Source organism: Periplaneta americana, chromosome 8 (assembly GCF_040183065.1).
Source record: "Periplaneta americana isolate PAMFEO1 chromosome 8, P.americana_PAMFEO1_priV1, whole genome shotgun sequence".
Classification (NCBI taxonomy): Eukaryota; Metazoa; Arthropoda; class Insecta; order Blattodea; family Blattidae; genus Periplaneta; species Periplaneta americana.
In genome coordinates, this window is record NC_091124.1 from 25,677,956 (window position 1) to 25,702,761 (window position 24,806).

At 34.5% G+C, this 24,806-nt stretch overlaps 1 protein-coding gene across 1 annotated transcript in view; it reads right to left on the reverse strand.

Moving 5' to 3' along the window:
* The window catches only part of timeout (circadian regulator timeout), a 369,648-nt gene that overhangs the window by 35,934 nt on the left and 308,908 nt on the right, over positions 1 to 24,806 (reverse strand). The window contains exons 17-22 of the mRNA XM_069832667.1: positions 11,699 to 11,758; positions 9,381 to 9,453; positions 9,063 to 9,261; positions 6,056 to 6,201; positions 3,738 to 3,847; positions 1,947 to 2,047 (exon numbers count right to left, since the gene is read on the reverse strand). Of these exons, the coding sequence (XP_069688768.1) occupies positions 1,947 to 2,047; positions 3,738 to 3,847; positions 6,056 to 6,201; positions 9,063 to 9,261; positions 9,381 to 9,453; positions 11,699 to 11,758 (689 nt within the window). The remainder of the gene's footprint in view (positions 1 to 1,946; positions 2,048 to 3,737; positions 3,848 to 6,055; positions 6,202 to 9,062; positions 9,262 to 9,380; positions 9,454 to 11,698; positions 11,759 to 24,806) is intronic.

Here is a 24,806-nt window from a genome sequence, read left to right on the forward strand (position 1 = left end):
AGAAAAATTTCAACACAATTCGGCATAATTATAATAAGAGAAGGAACATATTATTTCATTTCACAGAGTCGAAATGCTTAATGGCTGCCGGTATGAAACATGACTTCAACTATGGCTTAGAGCATTATAATAATCTCATTTCTTAATACCTTAATTTAGAAAACATAAGTACGGTGAAATTTAAACTTACTACTAAAGAAATTATTAACAAAAATAACACTGAGGTAGATAACTGTAAATGTTAATTTTATTGGCTTAGAATCTGAAAGTTAGAATTTATAAAACAGTTTTATTACTGGTTGTTCTTTATGGTTGTGAAACTTGGACTCTCACTTTGAGAGAGGAACAGAGGTTAAGGGTGTTTGAGAATAAGGTGCTTAGGAAAATATATGGGGCTAGGAGGGATGAAGTTACAGGAGAATGGAGAAAATTACACAAAACTGCACGCATTGTATTCTACACCTGACATAATTAGGAACATTAAATCCAGACGTTTGAGATGGGCAGGGCATGTAGCACATATGGGCTAATCCTGAAATGCATATAGAGTGTTAGTTGGGAGGCCGGAGGGAAAAAGATCTTTGGGGAGGCCGAGACGTAGATGGGAAGATAATATTAAAATGAATTTGAGGAAGGTGGGATATGATGATAGAGACTGGAATGATCTTGCTCAGAATAGGGACCTATGGTGGGCTTATGTGAGGGCGGCAATGAACCTCCGGGTTCCTTAAAAGCCAGTAAGTAAGTAAGTAAGTAAGTAAATAAGTAAGTAAGTAAGTAAGTAAGCAAGTAAGTAAGTAAGGCTATGAATATTGGTTATAAATTCTTTCAATTGCAATTACTTGCTTTATTATATATTGTTTGTAATACTATTTGTTTTTATTACTCAAATTTAGTGTTTATTTTTTCTTCTTCTTTCTGCCTATCTATAATGTTATAATGAACCTCCGAACACGAGTTTTTCACATACAGGGGTGAATTCATTTAACTTAATTTTATGTTTTAATATTTAATATGTTCAGTATTGTTCTATGTATTTAATAGATATAGTTTTTAAACCATACTGTTGCAATGTGATGATTTATTTCTACAGAGTGATTTATATAGAACTGACACATTTCTTTCTTTCTTTATTTCAAAACGAATGATGCTAGCCTCAGTTTGTTATGCCTCAAATGTAGAGTATCTTTGGGAGATTACTAACCTCTATAGCAAATGTTGAAAATGTTTTATTTATTCGGCTGCAAATTCACTTAATGACCAGTTTTTAACGTCAAATTAAACAGGAGTTTTGATTCCCTGTTAGGAGATGCGCAGATGTTTATTCTTTATTCCTTATTGTTGGCAGCTGTTTTCGACATTTTGTTTTAGTCACTGAAAATGCAGTACACATTAAATTAAAAGCTCTACCTTGTGAAGCAATACTGGATTAGGAATTCAATTACAGCTACTCAAAGGGCATACCAGAGAGAATTTGGTGTTCGTAATCCCCCCCAAAGAAACACAATACTGGGATTGGTAAACAAATTGGAAACAACTGGATCTCTAAAAGAATATGACAAATATACAGAATAAAAAATAAACATCTGCGCATCTCATGACAGGGAATCAAAACTCCTGTTTAATTTGACGTTAAAAACTGGTCATTAAGTGAATTTCCCGCCTAATAAATAAAGAATTTTCAACATTTGCAATAGAGGTTAGTAATCTCCAAAAGATACTCTACATTTGAGGTACAACAAATTGTGGCTAGCATCATTCGTTTTGAAATAAAGAAAGAAAGAAATGTGTCAGTTCTATATAAATCACTCTGTACATCCACCTTTTGAATCAGGACCAGACAATGTTAAAATCTTGTCCAGTTCACAACAATGAACGCTTCCAACTCAAGGGTAATGTCGTGAATAAAAGAAAGTAGGAGATACAAATGGCATATTATTACTGACCTTCTTTGCTACAACATAGCCAAGCTCACGCAACTTCTTGGCAACTCCTCGATGAGAGCGTGAAGTGTTTATCAGATTTTGTAGAATCCAATCAACAACATCTGGAATTTGAAATGTATTAAAAACTGAATTAAACCTTCCTGTCATTATGAAATATAATGACATATATTTTGCAAATTTCATGCCAATTCAGAGAACATAAGACAACGAAATATAAAAGCTTGTTACTAATTTTATAACTTATGCTGTAAAGCAAAAAATAAAAAAAATCTCAATTCAAAGCACAGTAAATAAATACATACACGAAAAATGCGGATAGTAGGAGCAACATAAATGTTATATGCAATTCACATTTTTGTTTGGAAAGTATAAACATATTATATACAGTCGTGAAGCTCAATACGTAGTAAATATGCAAACATTAGATAGTTGCTCACCACTAGGATCGTTAATATCGCCTCATTACAGGCAATGCAAAATAGTACCGTCACAGTCTATTGTTTCTAGCACCCTCAAAACTCAAGCTTCGTGACTGTATATACGAGACTGTGATATTACATTGGATGAAGACATTTCACCCTATGTTAAATAATTTTATCTTCCCGTTTTTTAACCAGAAATGTAAAAATCATTTTGTATAAAACACTAATCCAACCTGTACTATTATATGAATCGGAAACATGGAGCTTTACTAAAAAGGAAAAACACAAATTAATTGTTTTTGAAAGCAAAGTGCTGAGGAAAATGTTTGGTCCAATTTTTGACTCATTTGAAAACAAATGCAAAATTCGACATAATAATGACATTCACAAAATGTATAATCAACCGTCAATTTTAGATGTAATACAGACCAGAAGATTAAATTGGGCAGGACATGTTATACGTATGGATGACTGCAGCAGCGCAAAACAAATATATATGAACACCTTTAACAACAGAAGGCGACTGGGAAGACCTCGAAGCAGATGGAAAGATGAAATTCAGAAGAAATGCATGGAAATGGGAATTACCAACTGGGAGGAACTAACAAAAGACAGAACAGAGTGGAAGCATTTTGTGAAATCGACATGTAGTTGACATGCTCCATAATGTCCTTTGATTGATTGATGTTAAATAATCTTCCATATTTTCTGTTTCAACTTATCATTTACACTCTTTCTTATTATTATTCTCAATTTTAATAGAGTCAAAATAGCTGAGCAGTAAAAAAGAGTTTTGCCTTGCAAACTCGAACTAGCAAGTTTAATGGTCAACAGCCTTTTTAATTTATTTTTATGTTCCTTTATAAAAATAAAAATATGAAGAACACTTACAGAAAATCCGCAAAACAAATTATTTATTTATTTATTTATTTATACTGACGGAATTGAGGCCACAGGACCTTCTCTTACACTCCGCCAGGTCACAAAATACTAAAATATTATAAAAACATAAAAACGTAACAAAATTATTGATACTATACAAAATGAAAATAGAAAAAAGTAAATACAAATCTAAAGATTGGAATATAACATAAACAACTCAAGTGGTACAAAGGGTGAAGAGGAAAACGTAAGGAAGCATACAACAAATGGTATGTAATAAAATAATGAAAAACAAAATTAAAAAAAAAGCCACACTAAAAAGTTTACGATAATAAATTCATCTGGTGATCAAGGGAGTGTATTGTGTATGTGTGTGTGTGTGTGTATATATAAATAAATAAATAAATAAAGATCAACAATAAAATGTGCGTTAACTAGGAAACAAGATAGACAAGGTTGAATGTCAGAATGCAAATGATATAATTACCTCCACCACCTTCAGCATCTTCTGCCTCTGTTCTGTTTGTGTACTCCTGATACAGTCGACGAAGTTCTTCCTCTTCTTCTTCACTCCATGCTTGTTTCGATGAGTGAGTCCTACCCAGGTGACACAATGAATATGTAATAAAATAAACAATGTCATTAAGATGACACATACTTTTACATTATATATTTTGTGCATTTCCAGACAATTCAGTTTCTAATGTTATTCCCATATTTCTAATAGATGTTTCAATAAAAGACTTTTCGTATTTCTATCTCATAATCTCAGTTAATTAACAAAAAGAGAATTTCTCATTTGTCAGTTTATTACACATATTAAAAAAATACTATATATATATATATATATGTATATTTTTTGTACAATAGTAGGGCTCTTAACTTGCCGTTATTCACCCGTCCGATGTGACAGTGATTAAACACATTGTTATGAGGCTTGCAGCATACTGGTACTGCATTGGAGAAAAATTGAATATGTGAGCTCCAAGCCTGTTGTCCACTTGTCTCACTCCGAATTTCGCTGATCCATTGAAGGAACTCTAGAGAATTTTGAAAGGGAAGGCCGAAAATGGACGTAACCTAATAGTTACCACATAAAAAGAGGGGGAGGGAAACATGACAGAACAGCATCAGGACAGGGAATGCCAGATCTACAAAGCCTGCACATTGAAAGGTGCTGTGTCCTTTCGCATTGTGAGTACGACTCAAGTACAGTCGCCCATGTATCGAATGCGAAATAAATTTGGAAGACTATGCCTCAATTTTGTGGAGAGTAGGATGTAGGTCTGTGGCGCATTTCTTTCAGCGATCATCCCAATATCTATCTTAGCACCTTAGAAAAACCACGGAAAAACCACAGGCAGAATGAGTTTATTGCCCTTTCTTTATCACTCTTAACTTATCGTCAATTATTCAAGAGTTTAGCATGTCCGGTGCATGTAGGATGTTATGTCTTACACTTTTTTGTAATATTATGCTGGCTTTGTCAAATGACCCTTCTCTATAGAGGTATTTACATCAAAAGTAAAAAAGAACCATAATGTTGTAAGATGGTACTGGTTAAAAAAGTTTGAAATTTGTCAAACAAATGAGAGATGATTATCCTCAAACATGACTCTGTTACAAACTAAAAAATAAGCAAAAGAGACATAAGCACGCATTCACACACGCACGCACAACATTGAATACCTTCCAGAATAAGGATCTAAGTACATAGGGAAATATATCCTTATTCCGGGGGGGGGGGGGGATTCAATTTATTGGTGCCAGCTTAGGATATTTGCAGTGTGTTACAAATGTAGTGACAAACATCAACCATCATCAGGGAAAGTGGGAACCCATCTCCAGTCCTGGAAAATAGGTTTTAGTAGTGGAATTTTACTGGAAGCAAGTAAAGAGATAGGTTTGGAAGTAAATCCCGAAAAGACAAAGTATATGATTATGTCTCGTGACGAGAATATTGTACGAAATGGAAATATAAAAATTGGAAATTTATCTTTTGAAGAGGAGGAGAAGTTCAAATATCTTGGAGCAACAGTAACAAACATAAATGATACTCGGGAGGAAATTAAACACAGAATAAATATGGGAAATGCCTGCTATTATTCGGTTGAGAAGCTTTTATCATTCAGTCTGCTGTCAAAAAATCTGAAAGTTAGAATTTATAAAACAGTTATATCACCGGTTGTTCTTTATGGTTGTGAAACTTGGACTCTCTCTTTGAGAGAGTAACACAGGTTAAGGGTGTTTGAGAATAAGGTACTTCGGAAAATATTTGGGGCTAAGAGGGATGAAATTACAGGAGAATGGAGAAAGTTACACAACACAGAACTGCACGCATTGTATTCTTCACCTGACATAATTAGGAACATTAAATCCAGACGTTTGAGATGGGCAGGGCATGTAGCACGTATGGGCGAATCCAGAAATGCATATAGAGTGTTAGTTGGGAGGCCGGAGGGAAAAGACCTTTAGGGAGGCCGAGACGTAGATGGGAAGATAATATTAAAATGGATTTGAGGGAGGTGGGATATGATGATAGAGAATGGATTAATCTTGCTCAGGATAGGGACCAATGGCGGGCTTATGTGAGGGCGGCAATGAACCTTCGGGTTCCTTAAAAGCCATTAAGTAAGTAAGTAATTAAGTAAGTAAGTAAGTGGCATTTAACAAATAGGCTCTCCTATCTCTGATGATTAAGTTGATTCGTAACTTCTAAACGTTGGATGTCTGTACATCCATGACATGGTGCAAATACCCACGTTTGACACTGCAGAAGTTACAAATTGTACTAAAAATACTTACTTCTCTTGGTAGCTGCCATAGCCCTGTTCGATGTCGAAAGCATCTCTAGCTGTCTTCCAGAACAGCAGCTCCATGTACACTTTGCCATTAACTTTTGCCACCTCCGTGAACTGACGCACTACGTAAATTGCAAATTTTGCAAGCTCCTATAAAAAATAACACAAATGTTAAAAGCAGTGGGATATTAAATTTTCACATACAGATACCTACGCAAAAAGAAGTTCTTCCTGATTATACTAGAGCCATCAAATATTTATCGCCAGCTGACACTGCGTTTTAAGAAGACAGGCCTATAGATAATTTTACTTTTAAAATGTGCCACTAGTAATTTTTAATTGGATATCATCACAGGGAAGATGAAGACGACCCACTAAGAGTTGGCGGAAGAGAGGGAGTGACGCTATGCCAGTAAGGGGAGGGAAGAAGATTTATAAACAATCTTACTTGTGCTTCTTTAAGAAATATTGTATACAACAAATAATTTATGACTCGAATGGAAAACTGATTACAAAATAAACAGCTAATTCTTCTTTCTTTCATGTTGCTACTAAGGAAGGGGTGAAAAGAAAAAAATGTCATTTATTTCGACAAGTTTTTCAGGTTCACAATTGTTCAATGTTCGTATCATAGCAACGTAACTGTTTATTATTATATATCTTGGAACATTAATAGTACATTATGCAACGAGCCTATAATGGTAGTAATTAAGACGAGAGTATGCTTGTTCACGAAACGAGCGCAAGCGAGTTTCATAATTTTCATATGAGCGTCTTAATTATCATTATAGGCAAGTTTCATACGACTTTTTATACTCGACCATATTTCTAACTTGAAATTATTCATAAGTATTCATGTTATGGTTATGTAAGTGAGGAGCGGAACTGACCTGAATTGTGAGATGTGCGCAGACGCGAAAGTATTGATTTTTTCCGAGGCACGAATGTGATTGACCTTGATATCATCTAGAGAATAACATGATGATTAGTCCTGATATAACCTGGAAATTGATTTACAATTGAAAAACGAGATGACAAATTGAATTTATTTGAATATTATTTACAATTAACGCTAATTATAGTAACAGAACATAACCTTCTGCGACAGTATTGGATTTCCAGGCTCCGTGACTTTTCGCTAATTGTCTTTCGATTGCATATCCGAGAATAATCGATACTTGCGGTTTCATAGTGGTACAATGGTGATTTCTCATTGGCTGAACAACTGAATTATAATGAATATTTGTTCTTTAATGAGGTGCATTAAAGGGCTACTACCAGGTGTATAATTACTACATTTCGGCATGGTCGAGCATAAATAACTTATTTTAAGACGTCAACTGTGAGTACTCAAATTTTCATATACACTAGTTCAAATTCTGTTAAATATGGTTATTTTTCACTATTCTATTGAGCTTCGGGGTTTAAAATATAATTGTGATATTTTTCCATTTGTCTTTATACTCCCCACATTTAAATTTAACAAAACAAAGCCTCCTCGTTAATTACTTCATACAAGATGATCTGAATAAATTATATTCATTCTGCTTCATATTTGTTTCCTCTTTCCACGAGGCCTAGTCTCGAGACAACAATGCAACTGGTAGTCGAAACGATTCATACATCAATATGACGCCAGTGAGTTGTTTGAAATTGTAATGAATAATAATGTCATTACAGATAGAGTCATTTGGAAATTAATACCACAGTTAAGCATTTTGGAATTAAAGAATACGTTAAATTAATTTTTCTGTCTTTATACTCTCTGCGTGTACGAATAATTTTTTCGATGACGTCACAATATTAACAGGAAGTATGATCAGATTTTCTTCAATGTCATGCTCATAAATGTTTTACGTTAAAAAAATAAGGAAACATGCACGGAAGGAAGGAAGGAAGGAAAAAATGACTAAAATAAATAACGTCCTCAAACGCGAATGAATGAATGAAGGAAAAAGAAAAAAATAAACAATGAACGAAAGGAAGGAGAGAAGGGATGAAGAAGTACAAAATACAAAAAAGCAGAAGGAAAGAAATAAATAAGAATTAATGAACGAAAAAGAAACCAGTAAAACGTAAAGAGAAATAATAAAAGAAGAAATATCTGAGAAATGAAGTAAATGAATGTACTAGGTGTTCATTTCAATGTGTGTCATGACGTCACTGTTGTGAGTCATCGATTTGAAGCGAGTTTCAGCTTTTATGTCAGAGCAGTTGCCTATTAATCAAGGCGTTCAATGAGAACTTGAGAACGTGTACGGTATAACTTGAACGTCGTAGCAACAGATGGCGATCTGTACGGTCTGTGTGCTACCATAACCTCTTTCGAACTGTGTTTTGCGCGGGCAAGTCGTACGCAGGGTATTTGTTATCATCGGTTGCGTACGGCAACATTCCACAACACAAATAAAATACTCCGTGTCCATGTTGACAGTCGAAGTTAATGTCAACAAATACTGTACGTAAGTAATCGTCTTAACCCTCTCCCCATATCCCGACAGTAAGAAAAAAACTCACCCCAGTACGTGTTTCCAAACAGTTCACATTCCTGCCACTACTGGAGTTACCGTACGTATCGGTAAGTACTCTTCAGAATGAACGCCGTACTTGCTAGGCAACTTCTCTAGCACATAGGTAATACACCCCTGCGGAAGTGTAGGAAGATTGAATTCTCTAGGCTCATGGGCTAGCCACATGACGTCATACAGCGAGCCATGACACACTTTGAACTGAACACTCAGCAGAGTTTAAGAAATAATGAACAAAAACGAATGAATAAAGAATCAATGAACGAAGGAAAAAATAGAAAGAAAGAAAGAAATACGGAATGCAAGACATAGAACGGAAGAAACACAGTAATGTAAAAACTGGAGAATGAAAGATATACGAAAAATAAGGAGAGGAAAGAATTAATTAAAATCAAGGAAAGAAACACACAAGGCCTAATAAAACAAATTATTCAACGTTATGTTGGCTTTCAATAGCTACATTTCTCGCAACGCTATACAGACCTTATGTTGCGATTGCTTAGAGTCCAAAATACGTTGGAAGGTTCGGAAAAGCGAAGCTTGGAACAACATAGCTGGCAGCTTGCAATCCCACGCTATCCTATGCAGCATCTTGGCGATACAGTGATTAGTGTGGGCCAGATTCTTCTCAAACTGTTTTAGGAGTATGCTGCATGCCTGGACTACTCGGTGATGGGCAAACCTAAATAGAGGATGCATTAATTTCGTATCCAAACGATGCCTGTGCTAGGGTACTATGAAACTAAGGATGTATACACAAAAACTTTCAAATCAAATTCTGAGAATTCTTATAATTTTTACCTATTTGCGAAGTCCATGAACTTAAAATCTTGTTCTCCTACTGAAATGTTGGCAACCTGTTGTTCCTCTTCATCTGAAATGAATGAATGAATCAGAGAATGAATGAATGAATGAATCAGCGACTGAATGAATGAATGAATAAATAAATAAATAAATGATACGTAAAACCTTTTCTGCAATATAAACATCTTGCTGGCACTAGACGAATGGATCCCAGATGTGTACAGTAATTGGGGGGAAAAAAAAAAACACCGGACCGACCCTTGTAGCTGATTTCAGAGCCTTGTTCACAGTGACAGCACAAAATACTGGTAACTAAGACTTTCGTGGTTCGAATCCTGCCTGGGAAGGAAACTTTTTCTTGTTCCTTATTCAAATTTATTCCCAATACTTTTCGATTGCAGCGATATTTTACTACTTAATTAACTTATTATTCCCAGAACATTAATTTTACGAGCTTATTTTCTAATGGCTTTCGAAATGGGCTACGTCAGCAGTCGAAACTACAACAATTTCAATAGATTACTCGCTATCTTGTGAATCGGGGACTTTGATTATTCCGTCGGTCCGTTTTTTTTTGCCACTACTGTATACTGTATACTGTTGCTTGACGGTTGTCAGCCCACTTTGAGGTCTGTGGATATAGAGGGAAAAATTGGATCGGTGTCGGTTAGAGTTCCCGGGTAGCTCAGTGGTAGAGCGTTGGTACGTTAAACCAAAGGTCCCGGGTTCGATACCCGGCTCCGGAACAATTTTTCCCTCGAAATTATTCAAATCAACTTCACAGGGAGTTATACCTGAAATCTTGATTTGAACAATGTTATTGTTTGTGCTGTGAGAGTGAGCCAATAGAGATACGAGTATCCACGTGTGTGACCTTATGACATCTTATGACATCAACATTCATTCACAGCATTACCCCGCTCCGTTTCATTCCGCAAAGACTTTCTCGTGGTTGGAGCACAGTAGACTTGCTATAGGTAGAGGAGAGGGAAACGACCACTCAGTTATCTAGTGGAGAGCAGTGTGTAGGCCTATTCTCAGTAACTGTTTCACGTTGCTTACCTACTGCTATAGTAGAGTATGGAGGAATCTAAAAGACGGAACATAATATTTAACATTTAACGATTTACAGCTCGAACTTATTGATCTTCAATGTGACCTAAGGGCTAAAGATCGTTTGAATAATACTACTAGCCTGGTTGAGTTTTACAAGACTAAACATTAGCAATAATATCCACGACTACACAGGCTGGCTGTGAAAATGATTGCTATGTTTGGCTCAACATTTATATTTGTGAGCAACTGTTTTCTATAATCAATTTTAATAAAGGCAGGCATCGAACATCTGTAACTGATGTTTCATTACGATCAGTAGGCTACTGTTCCTTTCAGCTGCCAACAGCATAAAACCTCGTTTTGATGTACTGATAAATAAAAATATAACAAAATGATATTGTACATTTAAGTAGCTATAGAATTTCTATTACTTCTGTAAAATAAATATTTCTTTATTAATTAATAATAGTCGAAGACAGTTTTGCAACATTGATAGGGGATTTCATTTCATAAACAGTCGTAATAGTACTTTCTTTTTTTGTACATTTTGTACGAGATCACCTCTTCTTCCAGTCCACCCTTACACAGAGCGCAGCCAATATCTGCATTCCGCTCTCGAGCTGTGAGCCGGCTCGGAGAGCGCAAACCTTGTGCAGGCCTGGTATAGTCACACAAATATTGTTACCGAGCAACTGTGATTTATTTGAATATTATGTGAAGAATGTAATTATAGCTATTTTCTTTCGGTAATTGGTGTAATAACAACTGTCAAGTATTTTAAAACATAATGTGATGTACCTATATGTACGTTCTAGTTCTGTCGAAGTTTAATCATATTTTTGTAATAAAAACTACCTGTCCTTACATCTAAATAAAACTTCACAAGATTTGTTCTAAAATCCTTACTCAGCTAAAAGCATGACGGGTTGAGAGAGGAGTGTAGGAGAGGCCAGCGAACTTCAAGGGCACAGATCATACAAGGGGCAAGACCGAGCGAGCGAGACAGATCCGCTTCTTCAAAGCAGACTTCGGTTCTTTCACGCTCGACGAATTTGAACCGAACATAGAGCTTGAAATGCACGACACTAGTGTACATCATACAGTAAATGTCAATGATTAAGCTCGCTGTTTGTTTATTTTATAACTTTTATTATGTGTATTCTAATAGTGATTGTCAATTGTACACCGACTGTAATGATATTCAATAAATTAAATTAAATTCAATATGTTGCAAGTTTTTGTACGAGAACAGGAATTACCTTCTTCCTCTTCATCGTTCTGCACTCCATTTTCCGTTGCCGCCTCGATCTGCTCTGGATCTATAACAAATGAATACGAAAATAAATTATTTAATGCATGCAACTTAAAGCGAATTATTAGGCTCTGAAACGTTTTCGTGAGAGAGTTTTGCTTTTAGAAATATGTATGTGTAGAGAGTGGAACGACGAAAATCCATCCGTATATATAGACCATGCAAAGAGTTCAGTGAGTCCAGCTGGAAGAACAAATATGGGTCAGGAATTACAAAAGACATCAAGAGATGAAGAAGACACTAAGATAAGAAGTCAAGGTTCTGCAAAAACTGGAAGGGATGAAGTAACATTAGCGACACCGAATAGAGGTACGTCAGTGGGAAGAAGTAAGGGACAGAAAAGTTACAACTTAAACGAGGTTGGTGCATAAGTGACAAAACATAGGAAAGTGATGAAATGAAAATGGTAATGGTGAGAGAAGAGACGGTAAGGCAAGGGAATAATAGTGGAAAAGGATAAGATACAAGTAATGACCAGGGAGTGATAGTAAGTAACAGTGATACAAATATAATAAAGAAAGTGGGAATGGAAATGTAATGAAACTGTAGAAACTACTTCGTCTGAAAATATACAGATTAGAATAATGGGAATAAGTGGTCAGTGAAAGTTAGTGATTCAAGTGAATAAATTAAGTTGACAACTGTTGGGCCTAATAGAAGAGTTCAACTTAATGTAAAAAATGTTGGGAACAATTAATAAGGAATTGAGAGAAGTGATTGTTCAGTTAAATGAGATTAGTAAGGATAAGATAAGTGGGAAAAGGAGGGAGTAAGTAGAAAAAGAAGGGAGGGAAACAGAGGTGAGAGACGTGATAGAAAAGTGATCACGGTAAAAAAAAAAAGTAAGCAGAATATGTATCCACTGTAACAGAAATGTGAAGGGCCATCACGACCGATGTAAGCTGGTGGAATAAACATATATCATATCATATCATATCATATCATATCATATCATATCATATCATATCATATCATATCATATCATATCATATCATATCATATCATATCATATCATATCATATCTCGTATCGTATCGTATCGTATCGTATCGTATCGTATCGTATCATATCATATCATATCATATCATATCTCGTATCGTATCGTATCATATCATATCATATCTCGTATCGTATCGTATCGTATCGTATCATATCATATATCATATCATATATCACATCGTATCGTATCATATCATATCATATCATGTCATATCATATATATCATATCATATCTCGTATCGTATCGTATCATATCATATCATATCATATCATATCATGTCATGTCATGTCATGTCATGTCATGTCATGTCATGTCATGTCATGTCATGTCATGTCATGTCATATCATATCATATATCATATCATATCATATCATATCATATCATATCATATCATATCATATCATATCATATCATATATCATATCATATCATATCATATCATATCATGTCATATCATATATATCATATCATATCTCGTATCGTATCGTATCGTATCATATTATATCACATCATATCATATCATATCTCGTATCGTATTGTATCATATCGTATCATATCATATCATATCTCGTATCGTATCATATCATATCATATTATATATCATATCATATCATATATCATATCATATATCATATCATATCATATATCATATCATATATCACATCGTATCATATCATATCTCGTATCGTATCATATCATATCATATATCATATCATATCATATCATATCTCGTATCGTATCGTATTATATCATATCATATATCATATCGTATCGTATCATATCATATCATATCATATCATATCATATATCATATCATATCATATCATATCATATCATATCATATCATATCATATCATATCATATATCATATCATATCATATCATGTATCGTATCGTATCATATCATATATCGTATCGTATATCATATCATATATCATATCGTATCGTATTATATCATATCATATCATATCATATCATATCATATCATATATATTATATCATATCATACAGACCATGCAAGTAGGTCCACTGTACGTATAATTCCCAGGAGGGAGATGAAATGATTGAGTGATTCTACTACAAGCGGATTCTCTGGCCAGGACATACCGTAGGGGTGACGGGCAGATAATACAGCAGGGCCGCTATTCAAGCAGATCCCAACCGGCATGATCATTCCACAGATACCAGCGAGGGACGCCACCAGCATTCCTCGCGGGCCTCGCTCGGCACCAGGAATCACACTGCCATTTGGGTAGGGACACAGTTATGAACACTGTAGAGATGCAGCAAGTTCTACTCGGAATCAACGAAGCACGTACACTTTATCTGATACCATTTTTAAATACAATTAAAATGTTTAATGTTGACGGAAAAGTAAGAACTCCCCATAAACTCTCACCCCTCCGCTTTTGTCCAACATAAATGTTGGAGTTAGCGCCGAGGTTAACGTTCGAACTTCAAAGAAATTATCGATTGTTGCACTACAAAAAATCAAACATCTCATCTCTAGGGAAAGGAAGTTCATGCATTTGCATATTTGTTCTCTATCGTTATGTGAATGTGCTGAAAGAATCACATGAATCACAAATTTCTGAATACAACGATATTACTTTTATTGTGCATAAAAGTGCATATTTTGCCTTTATTTATAAAAACACCATATTTTAACATTTATGCAGGGAAACTGCATATTATGTATGTTTATTTGTTTTTCTCTCATTTTTAAAAGTGCGTAACCTCGTAAACACGACTAATTTATATTTATGAATTTTGAACGTAACGATGACGCCCTCATAGGGAGCCTCTCAAGTTAGCAATTGGTATTCCTTTACTGCATTCCTTAGCAGATTTCGATAGAACAATATGCAGTTTAACATCAGTTTCAGGAAATGTATGAGATAAAGTGAACGAGAAAACAACAAATATTCTTTCCAAAAACCCCGGCTATTATCAACTTAAAGAAATTCAAGATATTCTCGAAGGAAAAACAGCCCCAAAACCAACAAAATTTTCTATAGAACAGCTCACAGCTTTTGTGTAAGCCCTCTTACTTCTTGTGACGTAAAACGAAGTTTTTCGTGCTACAAAGCTATGCTGAGAGACAACAGGCGAAGAATGACAACAGAAAACATACGTCACTGCTTAGTTGTGAACTGTAACAGCATAAATGGAGCATTCAGCAATGAGGCAAGCACTTCAAAATCCATAGACTAAACATAAGTTACCTATACCTTATTATTCTGTTAAAATAATGTCAGGCTGATATTGCATATTTTGTAGCATATTTATCTATTTTTACGGCATAAATGCATACATATTCTTCACGTTTTTAGGGCATGAACTTCGTTTCCCTGCTCATCACATAAAAATTCACTGTTGTTAAAATGTGTTCTAAATTCAATGTCTTCTTCTTCTTCAGTCCCTTCTGCTGCTAAGCGTCGGGTTCGCCTCTCTCCGTCCATTTCATCCATTTTTCCCGGTCTCTACACATTCTCTTCATATCTACCATTGTTTTTCCTTTCTGTTGGCCTATTCTTTCTATTGTATCCTCCCATTTAATCCTTGGTCTTCCTCTTCCCTTTCTTCCTTCCACTCTCATTTCCATGACCTGTTTAACCTTCCTTTCTTCTCCCATACGATATACATGCCCAAACCATTTCAACTGCCTTTCATTAATCACCTCTGTTAATGCTTTTCTCATTTTAACTTCTTCTCTTATCCTGTCATTCCTTATCCTATCTCTTCTGGTCTTTCCTACAGCTCTTCTAAGATATTTCATTTCCACTGCTGTTAATTTACTTCGATGTTTATCTAAGAGTGGTAAGCTTTCGGTACTATATTGTATTATAGGTTTAATTATTGAATTATATATCTGTATTTTTGTCTTAGTGGTTATTTCTTTTTTCCCAACTATTGTATTACTTATTTGATAGTATGCTGATGTTGCTTTCTTTACCCTGTTCAGTACTTCTTGATCTACTATTCCATCACTAGTTATTAGTGTTCCCAAATATTTAAAACTTTCCACTCTCTCCAGGTTTTGTCCTTCACATTCAATGTTAAATTCTGTCTCCTGTCTATCTTCCTTAGAGATCCACATTACTTTACTCTTGTTGACATTAATCCGCATCCCCTTTCTCATTAACTCTTCGTTCCATTCCATCAGCATGTGTTGTAGCCTTTCAGGTGTTTCTGCTATTAAAATTATATCATCCGCATAGATTAACATTTGTAAATATACTGGTCTCTAAATTCAATGAATTATGTAAAATATGGAATTTAGATTTCAGCATTTCTAAATTTAAATATAAACTTCTTCTTATTAAAGTACTGAAGGTAGCCGAATTAAAATAATAGGCTCATTGCCATATACTTGTTGCTCTATAATGTTCATTTATACATTCTTACAAATTGCATTTATATTTATGTCCATCCATTTTTCAATTTTTATTTGTATTTATATCTCTGTCTTATTTATATTTGTCCCTTTTTCAATTTTTCATTTGTACAGAGAGTCAGACTTAAGCCGTTCATAAATTGTTTTAGGCATCACCCACAGCACGACTAGAGGTGGACTCAATACTTTTTGTCGTTGAAATTCTCTAACTCACAGCGCAGCTTGTATTTCAGTTTAGGTAACAATTGCGAACAGCTAAAATAATAAATAGACATACTATAGGTTCTGTGAACTAATTGATACATTAATTCATATGATGCGTCTGAGTGAAGAAACATACATATATAATGCGCGCATCTCATGGCTCTTAGCCAGAGTGATGTGTTCGTATGAATATTTCGACTGCCTGAGAGGATATCGATACTCGATCCTTCCTTACGCACTTTTTAATTTCGAACTTCGATTCGAAGTGATTCTAGAATATTCTAATTAATACCGCTCTAAAAGAAATACGCAATCCATCGTAATATCATACGAACCAGAACTTTTCACTACAATATCTATAAAAGTTCGAATTCTACCCTCGATAATCACTAACCATTCACGGTACTAATATCTGAAGCTCGCAACAGCAAGAGTGAAAAATAGCGAGAGAAGAATTAAAATAATATAAGATGTTCCGGCAAGCAAACTACGTCGACATCGTCCAACTCCATGCGGGTTGTTATCGATCTCGTATGTCTTAGGCTGGTATTCATAGTCGACACTTTATATCACCACTTTGCAAAGTGACACTTTTAACGAAAGTGGCTCTTTCATATTAGTGGTATTCATAGACGACTGAAGAAGTGCACTTCACAAAGTGTCACTTTACTCCAGCAAAGTGTAGAGTTACAATTTGGTTGGTAATAGAAGTCCCACAATGCCTTTCAAAACAAGTGAACAAACAATAACAAATTAATGACGTATAACCTAATATTACAATGCTTGTGATTTGAATTGGGGGCCTATTGGTTGCGCGAGGCAGAAAATATATATTTAAAGTTGTTTTATTTCAGTTTCTAGTTTTTGTTGCCGATAGTTTAGATTATTTCAGTCAGTTCAGATATATAAAATTTTATGAAATAGTTAGCGATACTGCTGGTGAAATTAGGTTAGGTTTTGTACAGTACATAACTGATCCATTAATTTATATAGTTAGATTAGGTTCTATACATATCTTTTTCATTGATTTATGTCGCTAAGTTAGATTTTGTATGTATCCGTTCCACTGATTTATACAGTTCGGTTAGATTTTGTAGCCTACATATCTTCTATTAGTTTATATAGTTAGGTTAAGTTGGACTGAGTAGGTTAAGTTTTGTATATATATATATATATATATATATATATATATATATATATATATATATATATCTATATATATATATATAATCATTAAATTTATATCGTTAGGTTAGGTTTTATACGTATCTGCTTCATTGATATATCGTGTTATTTCCGTTATTTTCATTTTTGTCTTTTTCGTGAATAGTGAACAGAAGTAAAAAAAAGAATGAGATAAACACATTACTACTGCTATTATTATTATTATTATTATTATTATTATTATTATTACTACTACTACTATTTCCTCTTTTCTCTCTCTCGTTTCCATTATTGCCTGCTCTTCAGGAATATTTTGAATGCCAAATGTTTCTACAATGCAAAACAAAATAGGCCTAATAGTATGAGATCTCTTTTCATGGTGAGGTTATGACTGCATATGAACTAGAGACAGTAGATGTATTGCTTATCGGCGTGAAAATATATATTACCGGTATCAAAACAGTAATGATTATATCAACATCAAGATAAATCTTATCTCAAAATACAGGTAGTCAACAAAAATCAAAATCATTTCAAACCCAATATAATTGTGGAATCTGCTTAGAAGGCAGGCACGTGAGGTCTCTCAATGCTAATTTAAAATAATTATGCCTACATTAGATTGAAGTCAGTTTAATATTATTTAAGTTAAAAAAATTCGTTTCAGTAATAAAAAATAGGTTATATAGGCATATCTACCTACATATCACTTCATAGAATTGAGGTTATAAATATACGAATGTTACTACAGAAATACCTGAACTATTATTAATGTATGGTACATATCTGTAGCATAGAATTTTAATGCAGTCAATAACTGTATTATTGGAGACACTGGCAAACGTCTATTATGCGTTTTTATCAACCAGTCATCGAAAATATAAGCAATCTCACAAAGTTTCTTTATCAAATCGGAACAGTTTTTTTTTAAATTCTATATCATTATAAAATTCCACGGGATTGTCTTTAGGCCTATCTCTAATTTGTACATTGTCCACTAATTGTGCCATCTCTTCCGCACGTTCTAATAATTCGACAACTTCCAAGACGTCCGCCATTTTTATATAAAGTGCCACTTTCGGCTCAAAGTGTGGTCGGAACTACACTTTCATCCAAAGTGTTCCTTTGCACCAAAGTGTCGACTGTGCAACGGAAAAGTGATACTTTGCGTCTTCCAAAGGACACTTTAATCGAAAGTGTCGACTATGAATACCAGTCTTAGACTATATGGTCTGTCACAGTCTGAATCCAACCTTTTTTTCTTGGCCTACCCAGGTTTTGACGTTCTCATGGCAGTGTCACTAGCCGTGACACATTCAAAATACATTGAAATAAATTAATATATTGTATTAAAATTTTGCGTTGCCTCTTCTTTAAAGATACGTTGCTTATACTGATTTGAATCAAACCAAATAAATTAATTTGGAGGATTGGCTATAACTTGCGTAGTAAGAAAACGATGTTATAGGGAGTATAAGAAGAGCAAATGACTCGATAGAACATTATCCAAGAGTGGAAGAAACGTTGGAAAGAAGAAAGAAAATAAATAATTAACATAACAGATTCACAGGACGTAAAATTATCATACGAAGACAAAATTCGCAACATTCACGTGATCATGTCAATGAACGCTATACCCAACCCTGGTTCCGTCTATGAAACCATTAAATACCTCCCATACGTCTCGGCTGTTATTTGGGCTGCCTAAGCAAAAATGAGCGGTTTAAATTGGACACCCTGCATTTATACAGAGTGATTCACGAGGAAAGGACAAAAATTTAGGATATGAATTCAGAAGTCATTCTGAGTCAAAAAAGTCATATGAATATAGGTCCGTTTTCAAACGGTTACAGAGATATGGCTCTTTGATTTCACAAAAACTTCTGAGATTCCTTTGTACTAACTCGCATTTGAGTCATTCCACGTCAAATCGCACAAAATTATACAAATTTTGACCTTCATATTTCTGATTGCGTTTGTATTTTTTTTACCAACTCTATGGGTCTCATAAACCAACAAGTGTATTTTTATTTCCTCCTAAGTCCACATGTTTTTAAAATATTACATGTTAAAATTGGTTAAAAATGTCGCACAATGCAACATTTAAAGCGTCATATTTCTGACGATATTGATGTTAAATTTTTTTTGAAAAATGCATTTAAAAGCTTAAAGTACTGTCTTTTATTAAATATTTACTAACTAATTTTAATATAATTATTTCAAATATTTTTTTTTATAATTCAATTTTAAAACATATACATCAATGTGAAATAGCCCTATTAAAATCTAAAAAAATGCCTACTAGGTGCACTGAAGTATTATTAATAATTCCAGAAAAAATCAGAATGGGATCTCCAATAGTTTAATGGAAATTTAATTACTTATGACAGAATGTGTAGCGATCGGCGCAGCAGCAGTGGACGGGAAGCGTTAAAGCGCGCTAAGAGGTTTATCGGCGCTGGATAATTGACTGAACGTTGCAACATTACACCCAGTACGGATCAAGTTACTCGAGGAAACAGTGCTAATTTACTTATTATGATATCTTCAAATAATTGTACATTATGCTTTTCAAATGTTTCTTTTCATTCACATTTTAAATTTTCATTCGCCTACCTTCTTTGTTGAAAGAAAATTGTTTTACTAAATCTTCAGTTTTTGACAATGGAATGAAAGAATATAATTTTAATGTACCAGTTATTGCTTTTAGATTATGGTATCTGGCCTGCAAATTTTCAGTGTGGTTTTTGTGCTTATTGAATGGACAAAATATAAATGACACGTTAGAAATGTTTTTTATGACTAATCAAACAGTTTTTTTTTGTGTTGTTATAGGATCTTGTATAGGCTAACTCTCGTGGCAAGTCTTTTAAAGTATCTCCAATGCCAACACATGGACCTTTACCATGCGACATTGCAAAGAAGTGTCATTCAGCACTAATTCCATAATCGTCTTCATGTAAGCAATTATTTTAATTTTTTTTTTATTGTGAACTTGATCCACTGGAAAAGTAGATGATTTTTTTCATATCGTTGAATTCTTGCTTTAAGAAATTGATTGCTTCGGATTGAAAAAAGTGAAAGGGATCGGTGTCATGTTTCATGGTTTCTGAGATGACATTACTTTTGTAACGAATTTCTGTATCTCCTTTGAAATATACTACGAAAGGATTTATTTATTTATTTATTTATTTAAATATACAGAATAAAGAATATAATTACAAATAAGAGAAATAGAAATAAAATAATACAATCAATATATAAAAAAAAAGGAGATGCAGTAGTATTAACAAAATTTGAGACCGAATGAGCAGCGCTCGTGTTCGGTCACAGTTCAGATATAATATTAATAGGCCTATAAGAGAATATAAAATAAAATAAAGTAGGAAGTAAAATTAAAATCATACTGTATTGTGGCTTGGCATATGTTCCAATGCACACCTTGTATTGAATCTTGTATTACAAATGAATAATTTTCAGAAAAGTCTGCAATAACTATGTAATTTTCAGGTTGTACTTTCTTTGCATTCCGTCAAAAATAAAATATGGCTGACTTTTGAATGGATGATGATGCATCTTCTACATGAAAAACTTAACATGCTAGGGAGCCTTTTACTTTTGAAACTTTTCACGGGGGTATCCTTTTGTTGTATCTTTCTTTTCTTGTTAGGGGATTCTATTGACATCAAACTCTTGTTTAATTCCTCAATATTACTGATTTCTAGCACTGTATCCATAGAACTGCTAGAAGAAATACTGGGATAATCACTTTCTCTGTCCGCACTTTCATTTGATTCATGTTTATTAATATCACAAGAACTACCGGCTTCACATATAATTTCACCTGACCTATGCGGAAATTGATTGATTTTTACGGAACAAATCACATATTTGCACACTCAAAGACTCCTTTAAATTGAGCTTTATCAATAAGTCGCGACTTACGCGTCTTAGTGTACTTTTCTTTTTAAAAGCGTGATTAGGAAGGTAAATGGATTTAAACACTTGTTATACATTACGCGATCTTTACCATCACTCATGTTGTATAGAAGTCACGTCACTGCGCGAAAGTCAAACCCAAACTGATTATTTTTCTCTCCTGCCATCTGTTTACTGCCATAAAGTTTACTGCCTTACCCAGTCTTGCTATCATCAAACACTTGGCTATATTACAGTATAAACTGTGAAGGGCTTCCCCTCTTAGCTGAGTGACAATAATAAAATAATTTTAGATAAGATATTTACTGTTCCTTAAGGTATTAATCATTTGATGATTAGTATGGTGACATCAGATGCAACGGGAAATTTCCACGGGCAGCCTTCTAGCCTATGGCTGCAAGCAGTTCATTAGCTGGGCATCGCGAGCGCGTGCATGCCTCCGGAAAATAAATTGTTACAAATGTATGGGTGCCGATCCCACATTTATAAATGCAGTAGTTTACAGATAATACATCAGCGAACAAGTCTATATTTTTTTCAGATTTTTAACTTGGCTATTTAATATAGTAATTTTGCTTTGAAAAAGAAATGATTAAAAATAGGCCAAATTTTTAATTTATTTGTGATAGGCCTAAAGTAATAAAAAGCGTTGTATTTCGTCTTTCAAATGCGCCAAACCGCAAATCTCAATTATATGTAGACACAAAGTTCCAAGCGAGTTTATGTAACAGTGCGCGCATAATTTGCGTAGCTTCAAATATTCATAACTACACAAATATTTAATAATTGTGAAAATAAAAAAATACGGGTCTCCTTATTTGATGTCTGGAATTCATGAAAAAAAATTCGACCATTTCCGAGAAGGTCGTGTTTTATTGCTGTGTGATTTGACGTGGAATGACTCATTTAGAGACAGATAACGGACAAATTTAAAGTTTACATTTACGTATGCATACATACCTAATATTCTAGACGTCGGGGTCGATGTTTTCGCACATTTTCAAAGGTACCTCCTTCTGCTTCAATGCACTGTTGCGCTCGGGCGTGAATCGCGCTCATCGCTCGGGAGAGTTGCACGTATGCATGCCGCATCCAAAATACGGTCGATTAGCGCCTCTCTCGTTTTCCCCTTCCTTTGCTATACCGTCTTTCATCCAACCTCATAGACAGTAAGTACTCTTCGATATGGTGGCCTTCTGTTCGGAAAGCGTCCATATTCAGCGACGGCACGCAAGGAACTTCCATCGCACAAACCATAAACATACACAATATCGGCGTATTCTGTAGTCGAAAATCTTGACATCTTGAAAAACAGAACACTTCCGATAACTGTACCTGTATAACTACTGTACTGTAGGTAGCTGACTGAACTGCTGTGAATTGATGATAGTGTATCTGCGGGTTTTGTGTCATTACATCAGACAAGGGCAGGAGATTGGACATTTGTAATGCCCCACCACCCGGTTTGTTTCTCTTATCTACATCGCTCACAATGCAGATTCCAATGTTACGTCATTCATTTCGAACTTGACCTTGTCTCACGTCAGCAGCATATGGATACGTCTGATTCACACTGGGGCGAGACGTTTCACCAAAAAAAAAAAAAAAATGCATCTAGCTCCGACATCGTTCGAAAACGGACCTATGCTCATATGAACTTCTTCACTCAGAATGGTCTAAGATATCGTATCCTAAATTTTTTACCTTTCCTCGTGAATCACCCTGTATATGTATCTTATATTAACATATTATGCACTTATTTCTTTTTTTTTTTTAATGTTTGTTCATTTTTACGGCATAAGTGACTATAATTTTGTAGTAATGCCTATTGTAATTGGGAATTTGTCCTGTTTCAGATTAAATAAATAAATAAATGAATGAATGAATGAATAAATAAATAAATAAATAAATAAATAAATAAATAAATAAATACGAGGAATCAAAGGAGCAAGCCCGTGCCTTAGCGTGACGCAACGAAGAGGAACTTCAGCGATAATTTTGTAACCTACAGTAACAGTGAAAAATTAAACTCAACATTTCTGTAAATAAATATTTTCAGTCTTAAAAAAACATTGCAGGCCACACCAGTCAATGAAAAATATAACACCAGGTTAGTAAATTACCGGTAAATATGTTATTTAATATAAATATACGTTACTATTTTTATTCTATTCACGAATCAGAGGTTTTGATTTTCCTTAGATAAATCTGTCACCCAAAGTTGCTCGTAAACATTGTAAAATCAAAATTATATGTAACAGTAACGTTTCACTCAACACTATTTTATACAAAAATGAATGTCATGAACGTGAGACACTTTCTCCTTATACATTATTTCGGAGTGAAATTTAGTATCTCGAATTATTACTTTTAGTACTATATTGGGCAGACTGAAGGAGGTATAGTGTAGTAGGTAAACATTAGTACAAGGAATCAGTCACGACAGGTAGCGAGCTCCGGTCAAAGAAATGCCAGCTATCGACTTCGTTTTTTCTAACCATGATACTGGCTGGACTCCGTTCCAAACCCTACACTCTTAAAACACATCTTAGTATAACTAGGAATCGAACGAAGGACCTCCTAGCTCACAGTGAGACTCGTTATCATGATATAACTAACGCATTCATTGTTTCCGGCGTTGGACATTTTATTTTCAAACTACATGCTAATGATACACTTGCTTAGAGCCAACGAAGTTAAAGTGGGAAGGAGCTACTTCGAAGGTAAGGCAAACTTAATTTCCGCAGGCAGTCATCCGAATTAGTTGTATTCAACTCGCTGTTGGTCGCTAACCTAATAGACTTGACGCAACTTCTCCGATGTTCGCGTGTTGCGGGAAGTCTAACCTGCAATCCGAACTGACAAGTGCGACCGTCCAAGACATTCCTACAGAAAACAGGTTCCGAGACTTCACGTGGTTTATGTACTGTTGGACTGGTAGAAGATGCAACAAATATCAAGTTTCATTATTTAGATTCTACAAACCACAATGGCGGAAATGCAGAAAATAATGGGGCAATAGTGAACATTAAAATAAAAGAACAAGGATTAACAGACGTTCAGTCTAAAACGACAAAATTGGATTTTACAGAACAATACACATAAAAATTGTTTAAGGTTCATTTGTTATTGCAGACGCTCTTCATAAACAATAACATCACGGTGACAATTGTATTTCTAAAGTCCATTTTTAACTACAGAGGCTATTCAGAAACAATGAGATCACAATGCTAGTTATTTATTTAAACGTCTATTTTAACTACAGAGGCTATTCAGAAAAAAAGAGATCACAATGCTAATTAATTAAACGTCTATTTTAACTACAGAGGCTATTCAGAAAAAAAGGAGATCACA